At 45.1% G+C, this 19,776-nt stretch overlaps 2 protein-coding genes and 1 non-coding gene across 3 annotated transcripts in view; 2 read left to right on the forward strand and 1 right to left on the reverse strand.

The window, feature by feature from the left end:
* Positions 1-1,654: 1,654 nt before the first annotated feature.
* CYB5D2 (cytochrome b5 domain containing 2) lies at positions 1,655-5,569 on the reverse strand. The gene is made up of 4 exons (XM_415743.8): positions 5,303-5,569; positions 4,910-5,050; positions 4,106-4,292; positions 1,655-2,646 (listed from the first exon to the last, which is right to left on the reverse strand). Exons 1-4 carry the CDS (start codon positions 5,544-5,546, stop codon positions 2,433-2,435), a joined length of 786 nt encoding a protein of 261 aa, XP_415743.2. The 5' UTR covers positions 5,547-5,569; the 3' UTR covers positions 1,655-2,432.
* Positions 5,570-5,685: 116 nt separating this feature from the next.
* ZZEF1 (zinc finger ZZ-type and EF-hand domain containing 1) overlaps positions 5,686-19,776 on the forward strand; it is a 54,145-nt gene continuing 40,054 nt past the window's right edge. Inside the window, exons 1-11 of the mRNA NM_001389530.3 lie at positions 5,686-6,192; positions 9,565-9,709; positions 10,792-10,986; positions 11,524-11,695; positions 12,386-12,585; positions 13,655-13,865; positions 15,242-15,358; positions 16,225-16,403; positions 17,438-17,536; positions 18,541-18,632; positions 19,576-19,724. Of these exons, the coding sequence (NP_001376459.3) occupies positions 5,848-6,192; positions 9,565-9,709; positions 10,792-10,986; positions 11,524-11,695; positions 12,386-12,585; positions 13,655-13,865; positions 15,242-15,358; positions 16,225-16,403; positions 17,438-17,536; positions 18,541-18,632; positions 19,576-19,724 (1,904 nt within the window). The 5' untranslated portion in view covers positions 5,686-5,847. The remainder of the gene's footprint in view (positions 6,193-9,564; positions 9,710-10,791; positions 10,987-11,523; positions 11,696-12,385; positions 12,586-13,654; positions 13,866-15,241; positions 15,359-16,224; positions 16,404-17,437; positions 17,537-18,540; positions 18,633-19,575; positions 19,725-19,776) is intronic.
* On the forward strand, positions 6,085-6,194 carry MIR6592 (microRNA 6592). The gene has a single exon (NR_105461.1). It is a non-coding gene; the product is annotated as a microRNA 6592 (primary transcript).

Here is a 19,776-nt window from a genome sequence, read left to right on the forward strand (position 1 = left end):
ATCAGAGATGAGCTGTGAGCTTTATTAAGTACAGTCTTTCTTTACTTCATCTGTTTAATTGTTTTCCCCCTTCACAGGAGAATTTAGTTGAGCTTTTGAATTAGAATAGTAAAACAATATGGTCTTGGAGCAGTTCAGGGAGTCTCCTTGTTTGCCTTAATTGATGATTTATTCTGACTGAGATATTTCCCCCAGTCTTTCCAGATAAACCAGGGAATCAGCTGTGAATTAGTTTTCCAACCTATGAGGCAACACCACCACAGTTTCTAAAATCTGCCTTACTTTCTTACAGCAGCTTACCTGACTTTTGTCTGGTTCTTAAGGTCAAGTCCATCCCCTCAGCATTTCAACGCTGTTTTTGCTGGGAAGAGCATTCTTAAGGACAAAGCATGATGAAACCTACTTAGAGGCTACAAAGCTGCTACCTTCAGTAGGAATCTAGCTTCTCAAATAGATTGGCACTTACAAAATATTCTCTTATTTAATAATTTGGAATTTCTCTAACTTTTGAAGTTACTTTTAAAGAAGCCTGCCCCTCACTTCAATTGTCATCTGACTGAATTTTGAGGGTAATTTGAGGTCATCTGTGCTGTTGACCTCTTAAATACAAGTCCTTGCTCTAAGGCGTGTGTCCAAAAGTAAATAACAGGCTGACTTCTATAATGCTCCAATTGAGGTGAGACAAGGAAACACAGCTTTGCAGCCCTTCCTGCAGCTTTTGCACAGCTTTAGTACCTTTAGGATTGTTGCATAAAGCAGCTCAGTCCAATCCCAAAGCTGACACAAACCCATGGCAGCGCTTCAGTTCTGGAAGGACGACTGAGGAGCTGAACAGTGTGATGGCTCTGCTGCCATCTACTCAGAGAAAACTTCCAGTGCTGAGCAGTGACAGCTTGCAGCTCTGCCTGAAAGTGCTGTACGGGACTCTTCTTACAGAGGATAGTGGAGAAGAAATAACAGAACAAGGCTAAAAGCAAAACAAAAAACCACCAAGTATCAAAATAAGCATATATGTGTTTAAATTGCTGCATGCCTCTCATCCATGGCAGCTGTAGCATCATTAAACACCATAAGTGAAAAGTGCTGTAACGTGTTCCCATTGTTGCTGCAATTAAGTGATTATTCTTGCTTTTAAGGAATGTTGTTGAGCCTCCTATAATCCCACTAGTTGATTAACTAATTAGCTCTGTGAGGTTTTCGTTAGGAGTGGTTAGAGCTCAAAAGTCTTAGGAGCTTATAAATGCTTCCCAGCTTTTTATAAATAGGTGGCAGCTGCCTTTAGAACTGGCACAGCTCTGCACTGAGCTGTGTTCATTGCTGGGCTGTAGTTAATCCAGGTGCCTCCCAAGGCTGCAGCTGCTCCAATAACCCATTCTCACAGTAGCCTCTAGGAACAACTGCAGCTGCCTCCCCCCCCAGCCTGCATTCCTAGCCCCCAACCCCTTTGTCCTTTTCAGCCCTACACAAAAGTGGTAAGATTTGCCTTGCTCTGCTGGGACTAACAAAATTTAATGGATTTTGACAGCTGTGATAAAACACATGCATCCTTCAAGTGAGGTGGGCTTCGTGAGAGTGTACCAAGGTTACAGTCTGATGGACATGTAACAAATGGGAGATAATAAACCAGAATGGAAACAGGCAAATTACATCAGGATGGTCATACTGTATGTAGATTTTATTATCACCTAGTTCAAACTGCAGGGCTGGGTAGCTTTAAAGTAGTGAATCACCAAACAAGGATGGTGAGGTCAACTTTAAGCAGCAATCCTCATAGGTGGCATCCACTATCTTCCTTGCTCAGTATCTAATACAAACATGAAATGAGGAAATGCAGCTCTGACCTTTGCCTTCTGGATTCCATGGATCTGATAAGCAGAGCTTGTGTATGAGCTGCACAAGTTCCTGGATGCTACATACTGCAATTGTAGGAGAGAGTCAGGCTTCTCCCTGCTGCCTTCACGTTCTTCAGAGCAAAGCAGTTGTCAGGGAAGGGGCAGCAGCAGTAAGCAGACTTCAGGTGACAATGGAGGACTGTGCATAAACTGAAGTCAGTGACGCTGCTGCAATTCTTGCTTGCTGCCTTAAAGCACAACACATTATGCTCACCACTGTGCACACAAACATCTATTTCCTGACTGTACAAGAAATACATTTTTAAGCATAGCTCAGGCTGTGCATCTTACAGTTTGTCACCAGATGTAAAAATACTGTGAGGAAAAAAGCACTAAGAAAAAGTGCCAGTTTTTTAGCCAGTAATTATCACCTGGTTCAAGTGTTTCTCTTTTCCCACCTCCATCTCCACGTGTTAAAAGTCACAGAACATGAAATTGCCATCGCTCCCTTTGCACAGACAGATGGGAGGGAACGGAGCTGGAATCGCCCACCTAAGCACAGTGTTTCACTGCAGCCCTTCTGGCTCCCTCAGATCAGTGTCACGTGCTGAGGATGCACTGCTCAGCCCGCGGGTGGCAGCCGTCGTATTCCTGCAGGTGGGGGTTATCCAGGTCACCTCTGTCGCTGTGCTGGGCTGAGCCCTGCTGGCCCCACGGGGGGCCGTTGGTTCTCACACACACGCAGTGGCTTCCCCTCAAGCCAGGCCTGTACAGCTTCCGGGGCACACCAGTCCAGTCTCTGTTCACTCCCCCACTAGGAATGGAGAATTAAAATCAATTACAATTCAAACACCCAATTCAGAGTCATGAAATGCTTCTGGAGAATACAGAATCACGTAGGTAACAACTCAGAACAGTCTGGGAGAGTAACAGCGCACATGCTGAGACAGACTTTGCTCCCAACATCCCACTGCCTTCTGATACCGATTTATCAGCTGAAACCTGTGGCTTGAACTTGGTTTTACCAATGCTGCTGCATGCTCTGACCCATCTGAGAGCAACCAACTTCTGCCGTTTCTATTAAGGGAAAAGGAATCATGGCTGTATGTAGCACAGAGTGCCTAATGGAAAAATGCCTTTTTTTGGGTAGCTAATAGCTCACAGATGACTACATGTTGTCTTCTGTGAACACAGCGATTCTGAGAACTAGGGCAAAAGCAAAAAAAAAAAGGTCTCCAAGTATTTCATAGTGTCCCTTTATGGGCCAAGTCCTGGCTGTTCCCCTAAGTACTGTCTTTTATTAAGCCTGTAAACTTGTACACAAGAGACTAGCACATAACACCCAGTCCTAAGACTGCAAACAAGCTCATTCCCACATAGGAGCAAAAGCAAGGTGCACAGTGCTAGCATTCCTTGCCCAAGCATTTTCCAGTGCAGTCTGACATGATTTCAGCTTAAAACAAAGTGGCCCTAATCCAAGAGAGGTACATGACTAAATAGGATAGGTAGGAAATGACTGTTCAAAGATCAACCTTATTTTTATGTGGTTTGAAGAGAGAACTGTTGTGGCATTACCCAGCGAGACAGGCTGTGACACCTCAAAAACCAGCAGCTGATTCTTGGATTCATCATGGGTGAGAAAACCTGCCTGAATGCTGCACACAGCCCAGTGGGATTTCTGACCTGCTTTCCTGAGTGCAGGGAGATCATGTGCACATATGGCAACTTCTGAAACCTGATTTGGATTCCAGGGTGACAAAAGTTTTTGCCTCCGAAATAAAATTCCTGAAGGTGTCACTGATCAGGATGAGTCTTGGTTTTCCTTTTGACCACTCTCCATGTCACTGAGCAGAACTGCCCCCTCTGCTACCTCTCACTGGAAGACAGTTACCATCCCAGCGTGCTCCTCCAGGCTGTGTGGAGGCTATCAGCTGTGGCTGAACCAGCAGAGGGAATGAGTTCACACAGAAACAGCTAAACCTGGCACAGTGGAGAAGAGTGCTGGTGGTGCTCCTGGTGGGATGGCTGAAAGCACAGCCTCAGGAATGCAGACAGAAGGGACCAAGTCTGCCATATTCCAGCCATGCCAGCCCTCAGCACATCAGGACTAACCTGAGCTTTTCTGCAGGGAAGCCACCAGACTTCACCTAAAGGAGCTGGGACACCTTTTAGTGCCACTTCTGCTATGGTAAGTTATGTGGGTGCTCCAACAAAGGGGCAGAAATACTCTGCTCCAAAGGGCCCAAGTATCACTGCAGGAAAGCAGTACTTACCTCTGCCTGGAGCACCAGAATCGGCTGCCCTTGGCAGAGCTCCACTCAGAGTTGCAGGGTGGAAACCGCTCCTTCCACTGATCGCTTTCTGCTTTGAACTTCAGCCCTTCCTCAATGGCAGCTTCAGCCTGCCTTAAGGCCTCTGTCGGTGCCCCATTTTCATCATAGAATCTGCCCACCAGCTTCCCTTGGAGAGAAGATGATCAATTAAGACCACATCGTTTCCAGGCAAGGAGCAGGCTGCCCAGAGAGATGGCAGTCTCCTTTTCTAGAGATATTCAAGACCTGTCTGGATGCTTTCCTGTGTAACCTACTGCAGAGAACCTGCTTTAGCAGGGGAGTGGATTTGATTATCTCCAGAGGTCTCTTCCAACCCCTACAATTCTGATTGTCTGAAAGTGACTAATTTCTGTTAGTTGTTTTTTTGTTTGTTTGTTTGTTTTTTAATTTGTTATTTAAAGACAAAAAAGAAACTAACCCAAGAACTACCCCAGAGGATCTCTGCAGCGACCCCATTTTGAAACAGAACTGAGCTTGCCTCCCTTCATTTCATGGATCACACAGCAACTCACACGTGTTATAAACCCACACAGGACAAGCTTAGTGACTCTGAAGGTCACAAATTCAACGGCACTTTCAGCTGCAGAACACAGAGACCTTCCCACCTCATTCCCCAAAGAGTTTCCCTGCACCACCACATCCCCGCAGCCTCCTGAGCTGTCTAACTTCTCTAAGTGCAACGCTCGGCTCCAGGACTTCAGCTCAGCAGCCATACCCACAGTGACACACACGGCAGCCACCTACCCACACAGGCATAGTTGGTGCTGTAGAAGGACAGCCAGCTCTGGATGGTGAGCATCTCAGCCGGCGACAGCGCAGACACATCGTCCACCAGGCCTGACGGGGTGAAGTCTCCAGTGGCAAACGCTCTGGTGGCATCTCTTCCTGTGGCAAACGGGGCCGTCACCCCTGGGGTCCCTGAAGCTCCGTAAGGCCACAGGGAGCCCCACCACCCTGACAAGAGCTTTGCAGGGGCCCAGAGAGTCCCAGAGCCCTTCCAGGCTCCGGGAAGCTCCCCAGCTCCGACACCTCTGGGGTCCCCAGAGCTCTCCCGCGCCCCAAGGAGTTCCTCACCTCAGGGACCCCTCAGCACCTCAACCTCAGGTCCTGACAGACCCCCCCGCCTCACCCACCCACCTGCTAGGCCGCTGTAGGCCCCGCCGGGGCCATAGTGCTTGCGGCCGGGCTGCACATCGAAGACGCGGCCCAGAAGAGCGAGGTAGAGGCCGGGGTCCCCCGGCGCCCCGCGGTACCGCCCTAACTCGGCGGCGCTCAGCAGGCGGCTGCGGGGCTGCAGCCAGGAGCGGGGATCGAACCCGCGGCCCAGCAGCCAGGCGGCGCCCAAGCACAGCACGGAGACTACTACCGCACCCCGCCGCATGGCGCCGCCGCTTTTTTTACGACAGCTTCGCGACAGCGTTGCGCAGCGCCTGACGGCAGCGTGGCGGGAGAGACGTGTACGGCGCCGCGCCGCTTTACGGCGGGTGTCGTAAAGAGGAGGGGCGGGGCTTTGCGGGGCCGGGCGTCGCTTGGCGGCAGTGTGGCGCGGCGGCCGCCGGCCGGGCGCTGACAGGTGCGGCGGGCGGGAAGCTGCTGACTAAGCCGGGCCGGGCGGAGGCAGAGGGAAGAGGAAGAAGGAGCGCGAGCGGCTCTGCCCGGCGTCCGGCCGCAGCTCGACGCCCATGGGGACGGCGGCGAGCCACAGCAGCGAGGAGGAGGAGGAGGGAGCCGAGGAAGGCATGGAGGCGGCGGCTCAGCCCGGCGATCCCTTCCCGGCCGCCAGCCCGGCCCCTCCGCTGCCGCCCGCCGAGGTGCTGCTGGAGCAGGCCCGGCTGCGCGAGGCCACGGCGCGGCTGAGGGAAGCGGCGCTGCCGGAGTCGTTGGTGTCGCGGCACCACGGCGCGTTGGTGCGTTGGTTGGAGGAGCGCCTGAGCCGCGGCGACGAGGCCGTCAGCCTGGAGCAGTTCTGCGAGGTGCTGGAGAGCGTCTCCCGCCTGACGGCCGGGTCCCGCGGGGAGAGCGAGGAGGTGAGCGGGGGGAGGGGGGGGAGCGCCGAGCGGGGCAGCGCTGAGCGGCCTCCTGAGCCCGGCCGGCCCCGCCCGGCAGCCGCGGCCCGGAGGGGGCGGAGGGCCGTGCGGCAGCGCGGGGAGCGGGTGTTGCCGTGCCCCGTAACCCCGAGAAGGAGCGGTTCGGTGCGATGTTTGCCCCGTCGGTGCCGGCGGTGTGGGACGCGCCCTGCGGGGGGTTCCTCTGGAGGGGCCGCAAAGGGAGTTTGCTGTGCTTCGTTTTATTGTTTCTCTTTAAAACCGGCAGTGAAGCCGCCCAGCGCTCCCCTGTGGCATCCCGTTGCACGGTGGGAGTCTGCGCCGCGCGGCAGCGTGACAGCAAGCCGGGCAGGCAGGAGGGATGAGGCCTCAGTGGTAGGAGGGAGCGTGGTTTCCTTTCAGCTCTGCGAAGGGATGCGGGGAGCTGACACCCGGAGCACCGAACTGTAGCACTACTCTTTGTGCCCGTGAGAGCTGTGCTCCAGAATGCCCCGCTGGGAATTGCACAGCTGTTGAATCGGCTGCGTCAAAGCTGTTAACGCGGTCAGTTCCTGGGCCTCCCCGGTGTCTCCCTTCAGCCTTCCTGTGGCTCCCAAGTGGCAGGATAACTCAAAGCTGACCTTTGAGTTGCATGTGTGCTCCTAGAGATGAGTCAGTGCTGACATAGTAACCAACCACTGGGAGCCGGGAGGAGGTCGGTGCTGTCATACAGGCGGTGTGTTGGTTCCAGGCTGCTTCACACAGCTGGCTGAAACACTGCCTCTGAATTTGCCCTTAGGATCACAGAATCGTTAAGGCTGGAAAAGACCTCTAAAATCACTGAGTCCCACCATCAGCCCACCCCCGCCATGCCCACTAACCTCAGTGCCACGTCCAATTCCTTCCCAAGAGTCAATAACCAACCCTTCTTGATCTCTCACAAGTCAGAGAGTGATATGAGCACACTGAGATTCTCTCTGCTAATACAAGCGACTGAGTTTTGCAGGCTAAAGAAATACTTTGGGGATTGCATTCATTGCTCATCTTCCTCTGCATGACAAGGATGGGGTTTTTTTTCACATTCTGGGAAATGAGGAAAAAGCATGTCACAGGATTTGTGCTGGGATGGGGGTGTGGTCACAGCTTGTCTGTGCTGCTGTGGTGTGGGGATGTTGGGATGTGTGTGGAAAACCCTCATTCATTGTTTCTGCAGCTGGCAGCGGTCCATGGGCAGGAGGATGTTAGGTTTCCAGGATCTGCTTTCTGAGAGTGAGGTGTTTGCGGGTGGCAGGGCAGGAGGTTTCCACTTTTTGACATTTAAAGAGTTCTGCCTGGCACAGACTAAGTTCTCACCTCCCGTTAAGTTTTTCTGCTCCCAGTCTGGGGCTTTTGAACTCATTTGTTGAATGCTTTATGGGCAAAATGAACCTCTTTCTATTGGCTAGTTAAATTAACCCTTTCTTAATCTATCAGTGCTTCAGCAGTGGTTGTGGAATGTATCCAACTTTGGCTTGAAACGTGGATGCTTCAGTTGTACCGAGTGCAAAGGATGGAATATAGAGTCCTCCTTGGTCACACCTGAGAGATGCTGTGTTGTGCTGTCCTTCTCCTGGAAGCTCAAGGGAGGATTTATCCACGTACCTCATTTCTGAGATAGATTTCCTCATGGTCACAGTTGAGCTTGGTAGGAAACGTTAGGATTTAATGCTTTTCTTAAGGAGCAGAATGAAGCTGGGCTGCAGTGAAGCTGTTCCTGCAGAGATAACTGTGTCCCACGTGTGAGTGCAGCTCAGGAGCTGTGTCTGCACACAGAGTGGGTTGGTTGGTACCACCCTGTGCACAGCAGTGTGGCACAGCAGTGGAAACTGTCAGTGCTTTGTGTCAAATAGCACTGAAGTTACGCTGAGCAGACAGGAATAGGTGTAGACTTTTGGGGTTGGTGAGATGATAGATCTGCTGAGGTCAGAGGAAGGGTTTAAAAAAGAAAGCTGTATTAATGTGCAAAGAAAGCGTCAATATGGTAATCTTTTTGTGCATGCAAGTGTCAGGTGTTGGCTTAAAGCAGTGCTTGGCAGCCCCAGCCTTATCCCATGTGATGTGTATTCTCACTGGTAGCATCCCAGAGCTTGCTTGCTTCACGGGTTAGTGATTATACAGCGTGACCCCAGATAGGGGCAGGAAAAGTCATGTAGCTTGGTGCGAAGCTGTGCCTTCATTTGTTTTGGCACTGGGTCTGTTTGTTAAAGTGAATTCCCTCTATTGTCCTCGAGCAAAGGCCCTAGCTCTGATCGGGGAGCTTCTCCTGCCCAGCACCCTCCATGTATGCTGCAAGAAGCTGCCAGCAGGGCTCCAGCTGTGAGCTCACATAGGGACCCACAGAGCCCAACGTCAGCTCGGGTGCCTTCCGAGGACTTTGCTCTCATTTGGTGCTGTAATTATGTCACGGTTAATTGGCAGGTTATTTTAATCTAGTCATCTCAGATTGTTTCTCTCTAGGATGTTGCTTTTATAATGGTACATTGGGTTTGATAATCAGGACCAAACGAGTCTCGAATGTGGGCTCGAGTGTGGGTTTCTTCATAAATACTTTGGTAAACTGGCTTAAACTGGTGTTCAGTGCAGAAAGGCAGATGATGGAAGGGAATAAACAAAAAAATGCCGTTCTGAGAATTTTTTTTTTCTTTTTTGAATAAAGGAAATATCACAGAATCATAGAATGGTTGGAAGGAACCATTAACATCACCCAGTCCCAACTCCCCCTGCTATAGGCAGGAGCACCTCCCTCTGCACCAGGTTGCTCACAGCCTCATCCAGACTGGCCTTGAGTGCTTCCAGGGAGGGGGCATCCACAGCCTCTCTGGGCAACCTGTTCCAGTGCCTCAGTACCCTCACAGTAAAGAATTTCTTCCTAATAGCTGGTCTAGAAATATGTAAAAGCTGAAAGATTTTGAATGGATGCAGTGTGAAATGGATGTGGCCCTAATGAGCAATGCATTGTAATGCTTTTAGGACAAACTTGCCATTTAATGGAAGAAGGCTTTTCATGTTCTTTCGTGGGCACCTTCTTTGCATTCACAGATGTTGGGTGGATGGATACTGCTGATTCACTGGTACAGATGATGTGCTGTCTCCACCTAAGCATAGCTATGGTTGGCTTTGATAGGAATGCAATGCAAATGCCTTAAAACCTGCTAAAGACTGCAGATTTTCAACCAGGCTAAGTTTGCTGTTGTCATAAATTCAGTGCTGCAGCAAACAGACTTCTTTGATTTTAATTTAATGGTGCTGTAATGTTCCACTATTGCTAAGGTTTACGTGAAATATGTTAAAGTAGAGATGCTGAAATAAAGGTTCCTTTTTTTTTCTCCTTGTCAGGCTTTTGCACAATTTGATGCTGAAGGAGATGGCACCGTAGATGTGGAGAATATGCTGGAGGCTCTGAAGAATTCCAGTGGAGCTAATCTTCAAGGGGAGCTGAGCCACGTCATCAGGCAGCTGCAGGCTTGTTCACTTGTTCCAGGTATGGGGACATCATGGAGCAAATGGTTTCCCAAGCCCTGCCCCTACATGAGGAATGCTGCTTCAGTGAACTGCTTTAGTAGTGTTTCTTGTCCTAATCTTCTCAAGCCTCTACTCCAAGCTGTTCTCGTTGCCCTTGTATCAAACAAGTGAAGTTGCTGTAAGTTTAAACCTACCCTTAGTGACGTTCAGCTAAAACACTTCAATAAGTGACTGATGTTTTCTCTGTGTGGTTGTTATCCTTGTTTAGTTTTTCTCACAGACAGAAAAAAAGTTTCTTGCAGAGTTTTGATAAAGCAGTCACAGCCTTATGCTTGATAGCTGGAAGAATATATCCTCTGCTGAGTCTGCAGGTGATGAGTCACATATGTTATCATTATATTGTTATTTAGATCTTGGAATCCTATTAAAACAGATTAAAAATTTGATAGCTTTTAATTTGGAAAATGACAGTTTTTGGAATCTGCATTCTGGGATAAGTATCAGTTGCTGTCTTTCCTCCCAAGCTTTTAATAATGAGTGGCTAAAGGGGATTTGCCTTACAGGATGGGACAGGAAGTGTTAGAACTGGCTAACAGATCAGCCATCAGGAAGTACTTAAGGAGTATTGTTTGATACATCTAAACGTGCTGTGATGCAGAATACCACTGAAGCTGAAATCTCTTATGTAGATGGTGGAAAGCATTAGGCATCTCTTTGGGAATGATCCACTGTGCCAAAGGGGGATGCCTAGTGTAGCTCCAGGCGAGTGATGTGAGAACACCAGCTCTAAGCCAAGCAGGGTCTGTTTCACCTAGATGGTGAAGATAAAGGTTTTGAACTTCTGGACTGCAAAATATGCATAAGAACTAAGATATTTGGTAGTTGATATGAGCTCTTTTGGACATCTGAAGTAACTGACAGGTTATTTGTTTGATCTTTCCACAGCCATGCTGTAGTTACTTCGTATGGTGTAATATACTTCCCATATTGGCTCTTGTGTGCTTCATTAGACTTTATCTAACTATAAGAAGTAGAGGGGAGCAATGTGGACTTGGTCAAGTCAGGTGTTGCATCAAAGAAAGAAATAATGTCTCTTTCTAGGTTTTATAGATATATTTTCTGAATCAAAAGAGCGCCTTGGCCTTCATGCTTCAATGATACTGAGATTCTTACACCGGAATCGAATTTCCAGTACTGCCATCCCATACCCTGTGCTGGAGTACTTCAACAACATCTGCATGATGCGGTCTTCTGTTCTGAAGGATTCCTTAGACCGACTTCTCCTAAAGGAGAGAGGTATGTTGTGGGTTTGTTTGGTTTTTTCCTTTGTTTTTTTTTTCCTTTCCAGAATGACTACAGCTTGAAGAAGTGTTTCCAGACAAATGGAAATGCTTCCTTTAATCTTTGGCAGGCAGGGCTTTTAATGAAGTTGATGTTTATTGGAATGGATCAAGTTATTTAGGGAAACAATTGGCTTTGTCTGTTCCCTGGCATAGCTGGATTGAGGTTTTCTCCATCGTGTGTTACTTTCTCCTGTTACATTTTTGCATTTGGGCATAAAACTGCTAAAGTAGTGATGGGACCAATAGGGGAAGGAGGCTTCTGAATGCAGGTATGGTCAGTATGTTCATACTTCAAGTGGTAGATTAGGATTATTGTGACTTCATCTGCAATGAAACTCTGCTGTGCTTTATTTTCTGTCAGGAAATCTTCTCCAGGAACTTTGTTCTATGCCAACAAGTTAATTTATGTGAGATTGTAATAAAAGTTAAGTGGTTCTTAAAAAGGAGCAAAAGGAGGAGTGTTTTTTGTTATTATTTGTTTTCCCCCCAGAATACCCCAGTGACTTGAATGGTAATGAGGAGTCGGACAAGCTGAAGTCTGTCACAAAGTGCTATACTCACATAGAAACCTCATCCAATTCTGCTGATATTGACAAGATGACAAATGGGGAAACGACGTCCTTCTGGCAGTCTGATGGCAGTGCTCGCTCGCATTGGATACGGTGAGTGCCCCAGCAGTGTGCAGCTGAGCTTCAGGTTTGTCAGTTCTTTGGTTTTACAGCCAGTGGGGAGTGACTGAAGGTCTTGGAATTACTGAGTGGCAGGTGACTATTTGAAAACACACATCATGAAGCTTAAAGGCCTAATGTGGCATGTAAAGGCCATGCATCTTTTGTGTTGATGCACGTGCTTCTTTAGCTCACTTTCCATCCCACGTTAGAGATGCTGTGGTTAGTGATTGAATGGAAGTGCTTTGCCACCATGTAGACAGTTGGAACAAATGGTGATTTCCAGTAGATTGTAGAATCATAGAATGGTTTGGGTTGGAAGGAACCTGAAGGATCATCTCATTCCAACCCCCTGCTGTGGGCAAGGACACCTCCCACTACACCAGGTTGCTCATTGCCCCATCCAGCACGGCCTTGAGCTCCTGCAGGGAGAAGGCACCACAGCCTCTCTGGGCAACCTGATCCAGTGTCTCACCACCCTCACAGTGAAGGATTTTTTCCTAATCTATCCTCTTCCAGTTTATATTTATAGCCATTACCCCTCGTTCTGTCGCTACGTGCCCTTGTAAAAATTCCCTCCCCAGCTTTCCTATAAAACTGGAAGCTGGATGAGGCTTAGCTAAAAGTGCAGCTCTTGTTTAATCTTCTATTTCAATAAATATTTTTTTTTTCTTTGCTTTGCAGTTTAAAGATGAAACCAGATGTTGTTCTGAGACATCTGTCTATTGCGGTGGCAGCTAATGACCAGAGCTACATGCCACAGCAAGTGACAGTGGCAGTGGGGAGGAATGCCAGCAGTCTCCAGGAGGTCCGAGACGTTCACATTCCAAGCAATATCACTGGCTACGTAACACTGTTGGAAAACGCTAACATTAGTCAGATGTGTGAGTCAATAAAGATACCATTGGCATATTGTTCTTTTGCTTTTTATGAAGGTGAAAGTTTGGGTAGGTCACAGAGTGATGTGTTGCAATGTCAGTTACTAGAGCAGAAACAGTTGACCTTGCTCGAGGCAGATAGATGGTTCTAATTGTAGTTTAATTTCTAGTCTGTAAGAGAGTCTGAATCCTTCTCATGGTGTCTGTAACTGGGGTTAAGGGTGGAAGAGCTAGAATGATGAAAATGCAGCTTCAGCCTTTATGTTTGACGACATCAGGCAGTGTTAAAATATCTTTGCTTGCGGAGGGAAAGCATATGTTAGATAATGATATCTTAGCAAAGAAAACTGTATCTGGCAGGCTGCTTTTTTTTGTATCTGAAGAGTCAGTCAGATGATTTTTGCAGAGCAGGTTTTGTGCTGAGGATTTCTGAGCAGTGTTATTTTTAAGTCCGGTGGATCTGTGGTTGCTGCATTGTAACCAATCAGAGGAAAAGCTGCTCCTCCTTCAGATGCTTTGGGAAGCCTCAGAAACTTTGTACCTTCACCTCACATGCTTTTCAGCAGGACAAAGTTTCAGTGCTGAAGAAGCAGGAGACAAGGCTACTGTCCTCAGAAGTAACTAAGAGAATGTTATCCTTACAAAATGATAAAAACTTACAGCATTTTATCCACTTTTATGTGGAACTTTAAAAGTTTGCATTTAGGCTTTATTCATTTTCCTTACATTCCCCATCCTCTCCTGACCCAAGATACTTCCTATGTATGTAAGTTAAAAGGTACGGTCAGTACTGCTGAAATAATCCTTCATCTCTTTCTAAGTTTGAAGTTCTTTTACTGCTTTTTTTCCTAACTCCAGTAGGAAGTAGTGAATCACATAAGCCATTTCAAAAGCTGAATCTATGAAATGATAGGGAAACATACATGTGATAGTTGGCCATATGTGGGAGTAATCTGCTATGTTTGCTGCTATTTTACTCTGCGCTTTTGCAGTAATTGTTTTAAATGCTGGGATTCTTCCATGTCTCATCCTGGAGAAGAAATGGGAAAAGTGTTTTATTTTTTTGCTTTGACAGATGTTCAGATAAACATCAAGCGTTGCCTTAGTGATGGATGTGACACTAGAATCCATGGGCTCAGGGCGATTGGTTATCAAAGAGTTAAGAAGGTGGGCGTCTCAGTCTGCGATGCTTCAGCTATCTGGTATTGGTCTCTGCTGACCTCTCTGGTAACAGCTTCCATGGAAACCAATCCAGCCTTTGTTCACACTATATTACAAAATACTCAGTAAGTACCAAACTTCCTGGTTGTGTTTCTGTGGCTACTTCTAGCTTGTGTGAACTGATCTGCCTTGTGTAACTGGTTTCCATTCCCTCCATTAAGATATTTAAAGATCCTTTTATCTACCGCATTGTTTAAATTTTTATATTTCACCTTCATCCTCTTGCACATACCAGAACAAGTGTCATTCTTGTACCTACTGCAGCTAGTCCAATTGTTAAGCCACAGCTGAATGGACACCAAAACTTATAGGCTTTGCTTATACTTTGGCTTGTAATGTTTTCAGGGAGCCTGGAATTAAATAGCTCTCTGTTAGCTTCATTGATTATAAATATGGGACAACTTCCACTTATGAATGGAGCTTTATTTAGCTTCTTTTTCACCAGTTTTTGCTTATGTAACACCTTGCTGTTCATTGCAGGGGAATACAGTCGTGCGTATGCAATATTGCTGCAGATGCTTGTGGTCATTGGCTCCTTTCTGTGTAACGTTTCCTTGTTTGACTGCCAAACGCTTCTGCCCAATGACTTGAAGGATTGGAATTGTAATAACATCTCTACACACCCACGTCTTTTATAGAGCTTAGTTAGCGTGATACCACCCTGTTTAAGAACACCACTGTCATTAGCTAATGAATACTGTAGGCTGAAGTCCATTAATGATATCTTTAATTGCAAACTGTTAAATTTTATATATGCTCGTGTCTGCTTGAGGAGTGTTCATGGTTACTTTACTATAGTTCACCACTTCTACACAGTTTAGCTTTACAGAAGCAGAAGGCCTGCAGTTTTGGTATGGTTTTGGTATTTGTCTGCTCAAAGTTTACATTTCTGATAAGGCCTGAAAACAATTATTTAAAAAAAAAAAAAGCATTCAGAAATAACGAATAGCAGTGTGTGGAGTTACACAGTCAAAAACCAAACTTAGGTGCACTTTGATGCGAGCAATTAGAATTCCAGTTTTCAGGGGTTATTTACTTCATCTTAGGAAATCGAACAAAAAAATAATGTTCAAATCATTTTGGAAGAGTTTCAAATCAGTTCTCCCCTTGTTAATGGGCTCTTGCTCGACTCTGGAACTACTTAAATGAAGGTTATATTTAGACAGCAGGCTATTTCTAATTCTGTCACAGACTTAATTCAAAACACCTTGCTTTATTTCTCATTAAATCTGAGATTGAGACTGAAATTTCAAGGTTACTCAACAGTAACTGAGCTTTTCCCAGCTACAGTGCAGTTCTGAATGGATTATCTGTGTAAGCATGTTCTTCCTGCATTCAGAAGCTGTTTGTAGAGAGCTACTTCCAGAAAACATGAAGAACTACATGTCTGTTTTCTTTGATTGTCTGGTTTTCTGAAGCTATGTTCCATCCTTTTTGCTAGGAAAGCCCTGCAACACATGCCTCCTCTGTCTCTGACACCAAGCTCTACAGACTTCTCAAGCTTCTTATCTCCAAATGTTTTGCAAGAAGTAGATAGCTTCCTTATAAGAATAACCAGGTGAGATCATGTTTAATGTATTCTGACAAAAATGGAAAATGGTTTAGAGGAATTTGTATAGCAAATGTCTTATTTCTTTCCTGTTATTTTTGTTTTTACTATCTTGGAAACTTCAAAGGCATTGAGAAACTGACACCTTAGGTTTTGTGTGAGAGCATTATTTATTTAAAAACAAAGCATCTATCCTGCTGTCTTTGGGTTTAAACGTAGCGTAATTTAATGTTAGGATGATCTGCAGTGGCTTCAAATGGGGCTGGAGGGACTTTGATCAAGAAGAAATTTCAACTCCTGGTAATTGCAAAGGTCAAAGACTGCTTCTGATTGCATGGTCCTGTATGGTGACCAAGCACTGAAGGCAGTCGTTAGCAGGACTGCTGATAATAGGGAAAAGGAAGTAAAGCTGGGATAGCTGTTGCCAGAAAGTAGTCTGACTGGTGTGCCTGTGCTCAGGGCCTGATTAGCCTGGGCCCTGATACTAAAGGGAATGTGGATTTTGCTGTTGGAGGAAACCATTCATTTACAGAGATAGCTGCAAAGTGCACCTCCATGAAAGCAGTGTCCATCAGTGCAGGCCTTTTGGGCAGTGTTTGCTGCTCCTCTGGGACAAATTCAGGTCTTGGGTTCCCTGCTGGCAACTGGATCTGCACAAAGCAGGGTGTTCCATTAATCTGCAGAACTCTCTGTACAGTACCAAATGCTTACTGTAGCAACTGTAACAAGCCACAGAGCTGCTGGATTTTATATTTCTGTGTTTTAAAGAGTTCTCCAATTAGGTTACCACATAAGAAACCGTTACCACATCTTAAAACTATACTTGCTGCACTTGTCCTGAGGTTGTTTTCTCTGCTTTTCTTTCCTCTCCCCAGTTGTTGTACTACTCCAGATGTTGAACTTACGCTCTTGGCCTTTGCCTTAGCCAGGGGGAGTGTTGCTAAAGTGATAAGCTCCCTTTGTACAATCACAGATCATCTGGACACTCCATACAAGGCTTCATCGCTTATCGCTTCTATGGCAACAGTTAGACAGAACCTGCTTTATAAATATGGTAAATGAATGTTGGATTTTTTTTTTACTGTATGTACTTATGATAATGTACAGCTTTCTCAGTTGTTCTACTTGTTATCTTGCTGGCATTTGAAATTATGTAAGTTGTCCAAGTTAATGACTCTTACTAAGAAGGCAGAGCCTATAAAGGTGAACTACCCTGAGAACTCGTGATTATGCAGGCTTGCTGTGATCTAAGAACTGAACCAGGTGGCATCATCTTGAGAGAGGGAACGTGAACTGTGTGACCCCTTTGCTGAGGTGATGTTAGTGTTTGTATAGTATTAAATCAGCAGATTTCGTTTTCCTTTTATTCTTCCACTAGCACGCTTGTTTTTGTGTGTTTAGCCTCAGCATATTGCCTCTCTTACAAACACATGCGTGTATACAGGTTTAAGATGGTTTAGACATGATATAATTAACATTGACTTAAACTTATTTTATTTTTGTTTTTATGAGTTAGTCCAAATATTTGTCATAACTATGGAGCCATGCATGCTTTGGCATAGGGCAGTGAAGTCTTGCAATACTGACTGCACTTGTTTGATGAACATCATCTTTCAGCTGCCAGCTCCTGAGATTACCATTAGTATCTCATAAAGAACTTTTCTCTTTGTTAGCCTTTAATATGTTTTGTCAGAGCTTCTTGACTTGTGCCAAAAAGTACATTAATTACAACTATCCTATCAGTATTTGCTTTCTAAAGTTTGGAAAACCACTTTGCATTTCCTGGAGAAACTGCTGCTTTTTGCAAGACAAGTGGTGTTTCCTGCATAGTGAATTGCAGACTGCTGAAGGAGAAGCAGTTGTCATGATCCTCATTTTCCTTCTGTATGTATCTGAAGGCCTACCTATGTTAATCTAACATAACCCCCTTACACTTTAGTTTCTTTCTCCCCCCTTCTTTTTTGGTGAGATAATGGTAAGAAGCTCATAGCGCTGTCATTTTTTCATTTATTTTGTGTGAAGAACTTAAAGCTTTTTGTTTTGATTTATATTTTATGAAGTTATAGACCCGATGTTTTTCTTGTTTAGGAAAGCCATTACGACTAACTTTGCAAGCATGTGATGTAAAGGGGAAAGAAGATAAATCAGGGCCTGAAAACCTCCTTGTGGAGCCATGGACTGGGGATGGTAAGAGCCTGCACTTAAAATCCAAAACTTCAACCAAACATACAGGCTGTTAACAAGTGCTGCTGCGTATGTATTTGGCACTACTCAGTAGTTTTGTGATACAGGAAATCTGTTTAAAACCAAACAAACAAAACCCTGATATGTAAATCTGTTTTACTGCAAGGTGAGTATCTCAGGAACCACTTCGTTGTCAAAACAACAGGAACAAAAAGGATGTCATTTTGAGGAGAATTACTGATACTGTATGGAAGTAAGCGATAAGCTGTCACAACAAATTGACACCAAGGCCCATTTTGTGGCTTGAAGTCATAAATCATTCACTGCTGGTTTCTCAAATATTGATGGAGAGCTTTGGAACAAATCACTGATGTTTCTATAGACTGCTCATACCTATTAATTCTCCTTCAAAGTATATTTTATAGAATGTTCTTATGTACTGGACACACTGGAGAGAAAGATTTGTGTTTTTCAACCTTCTTTTGAACTGAAATGCCACACAATCTTTCTGTGTACTGTCTTGTGCAGTGCTATTTGTAAATGAAAGCTGTTATGACAGCAAATCAGGCAGATTCTAAATACTTTTTTTACCCCTTTGTATACTCATGCATATGATTTGGGATTATTTTCTTTAGTTATATTGTGGACTGTCTTCTGAAGTTTTATAGATCACTTTGAGGAACACTGAATTGTTTCAGTGTGCTGAACCACAAGCCAAAACAATACTGGGGAGTTACTCATAACCTTTAATAGGAAAATGCTCTTGAAATTGCTGTAGGAAGTGCATTCTCAGGAGTAGCACTGCTGGAGAGACCTGTGTATACTCTGTGGGGGATACAGTCTTCTACTCTTGTGTTTGGAAACATTTCCCAATGAGCTACAGCATTTTTCTAGAAACCCACTGTATTGTGTGTTTCCCCCTTTTAGTGCCCCCTCTCAGTATTCTCTTTCCAACATTTTCTCCTAGCAGTCCTTCCAGCCTCACTCTGTTCTCATTGCCTCTTTAGGTTTTCTTACTGAAACTGGGAAGACCAGAGCAAGTATCATTCTTTCTACTGGAACTGAATCTTCGTTTCAAGTGACACAAATTAGAATAAAGGTACAAGTCTTTCTCTTTTTCCCTAATGGTAGGGTTGAATTAGATTATTTTTTTCTATCAACTGAAATTTTTAAATTCATTGTATTTTGGAGTTTCACGTTTGCATGAGTCACGGGGAGCTGAAGGAAAGAGAGATCTGAAGTTATTTCAGGATGCCACAAGCATGTAGTCAAGATATGTATTTCATATTGCTTTTGTCTGTGTCTTGTACTGTACTCTAGCCAGTGAGTTTTAGGTGTAGGATATGAATTTGTTAGCTCGTGTCCCTAATGTTTAAAATAATTCTTCAACTCTGAATTGGAAGTTTCAAGATACAGCTCGTGAGTTCACATTAACTGTGGGGTTCTTCAAAATCTTCTCAGAGATATCAGTGCAGTTTGAGCACTGGTGGTGGTTTTATCTGATTTAAAAGCAAGATCTTGTGATTAAATCTCATGACCAGAAGAAAACTTCAGTGAGATTTCTGCAGCTGATTTTATTTAAGGCAAATGAATAATTTAACTGCTGGAAGATGGATGCATATTTCACTGTTCAGGAGAATTAAGCAGGAATGGACTTCTGGCAAGCAAATTCTAACTGGGGTTGGACAGGAGACTAAATTTTGTCAATGGGATACAATTATTTTTTTACGTATACAAAAATAAGAATGAGACACAATATGTGGAAATACCATTTTTAGAGTAGTAGCAGAGTGGCAACTGTAGCAGACATTAACCATGCACATACGTGAGCCTTATTCTGGGGCTCAGTAGATGACAAGAACTTCCATAAGACTTTCCTAAAACATGGGTTTTTTTTTCTTTAGATTAAGAACTGTGATTCTACAGCTCAGACTTGTCAGTATTTAGTTGCTTTCTGTAATGTTTATTGTTTTCCTGTGAAAACAATGCTTTTACTTTATCAAAAGGTTTCCTTCTACCTTGCTCTGGATGTGTTCCTTTAGGTCCGAAGAGGTGCCATTGGGGCGCAGTGTGGGCTGGTGTTTGCTTACAACAGCGCTTCAGAAAAGTTCCATGCAGAGGAGCACTTCAAAAGATTTGAAAGCTATGACAAATGGAAGCTGAAGGACTTCAAACAGTTCTTGAAAAACAGGTACAGGGGAACTCGTTCTGATCAGCTGAAAATAAGTGTTGTATCAGATCTT

This window comes from Gallus gallus, chromosome 19, assembly GCF_016699485.2.
Source record: "Gallus gallus isolate bGalGal1 chromosome 19, bGalGal1.mat.broiler.GRCg7b, whole genome shotgun sequence".
NCBI classification, from domain to species: Eukaryota; Metazoa; Chordata; class Aves; order Galliformes; family Phasianidae; genus Gallus; species Gallus gallus.

Coding starts and splice junctions, on each gene's coding strand:
- CYB5D2 (XM_415743.8), bottom strand. CDS start 5,546: ATGCGGCGGGGTGCGGTAGTAGTCTCCGTGCTGTGCTTGGGCGCCGCC. Junction 4,293..4,909: donor CACCAACTATGCCTGTGTGG/GTAGGTGGCTGC, acceptor CTTCTCTCCAAG/GGAAGCTGGTGGGCAGATTC. Junction 2,647..4,105: donor TTCTGGTGCTCCAGGCAGAG/GTAAGTACTGCT, acceptor CTCCATTCCTAG/TGGGGGAGTGAACAGAGACT.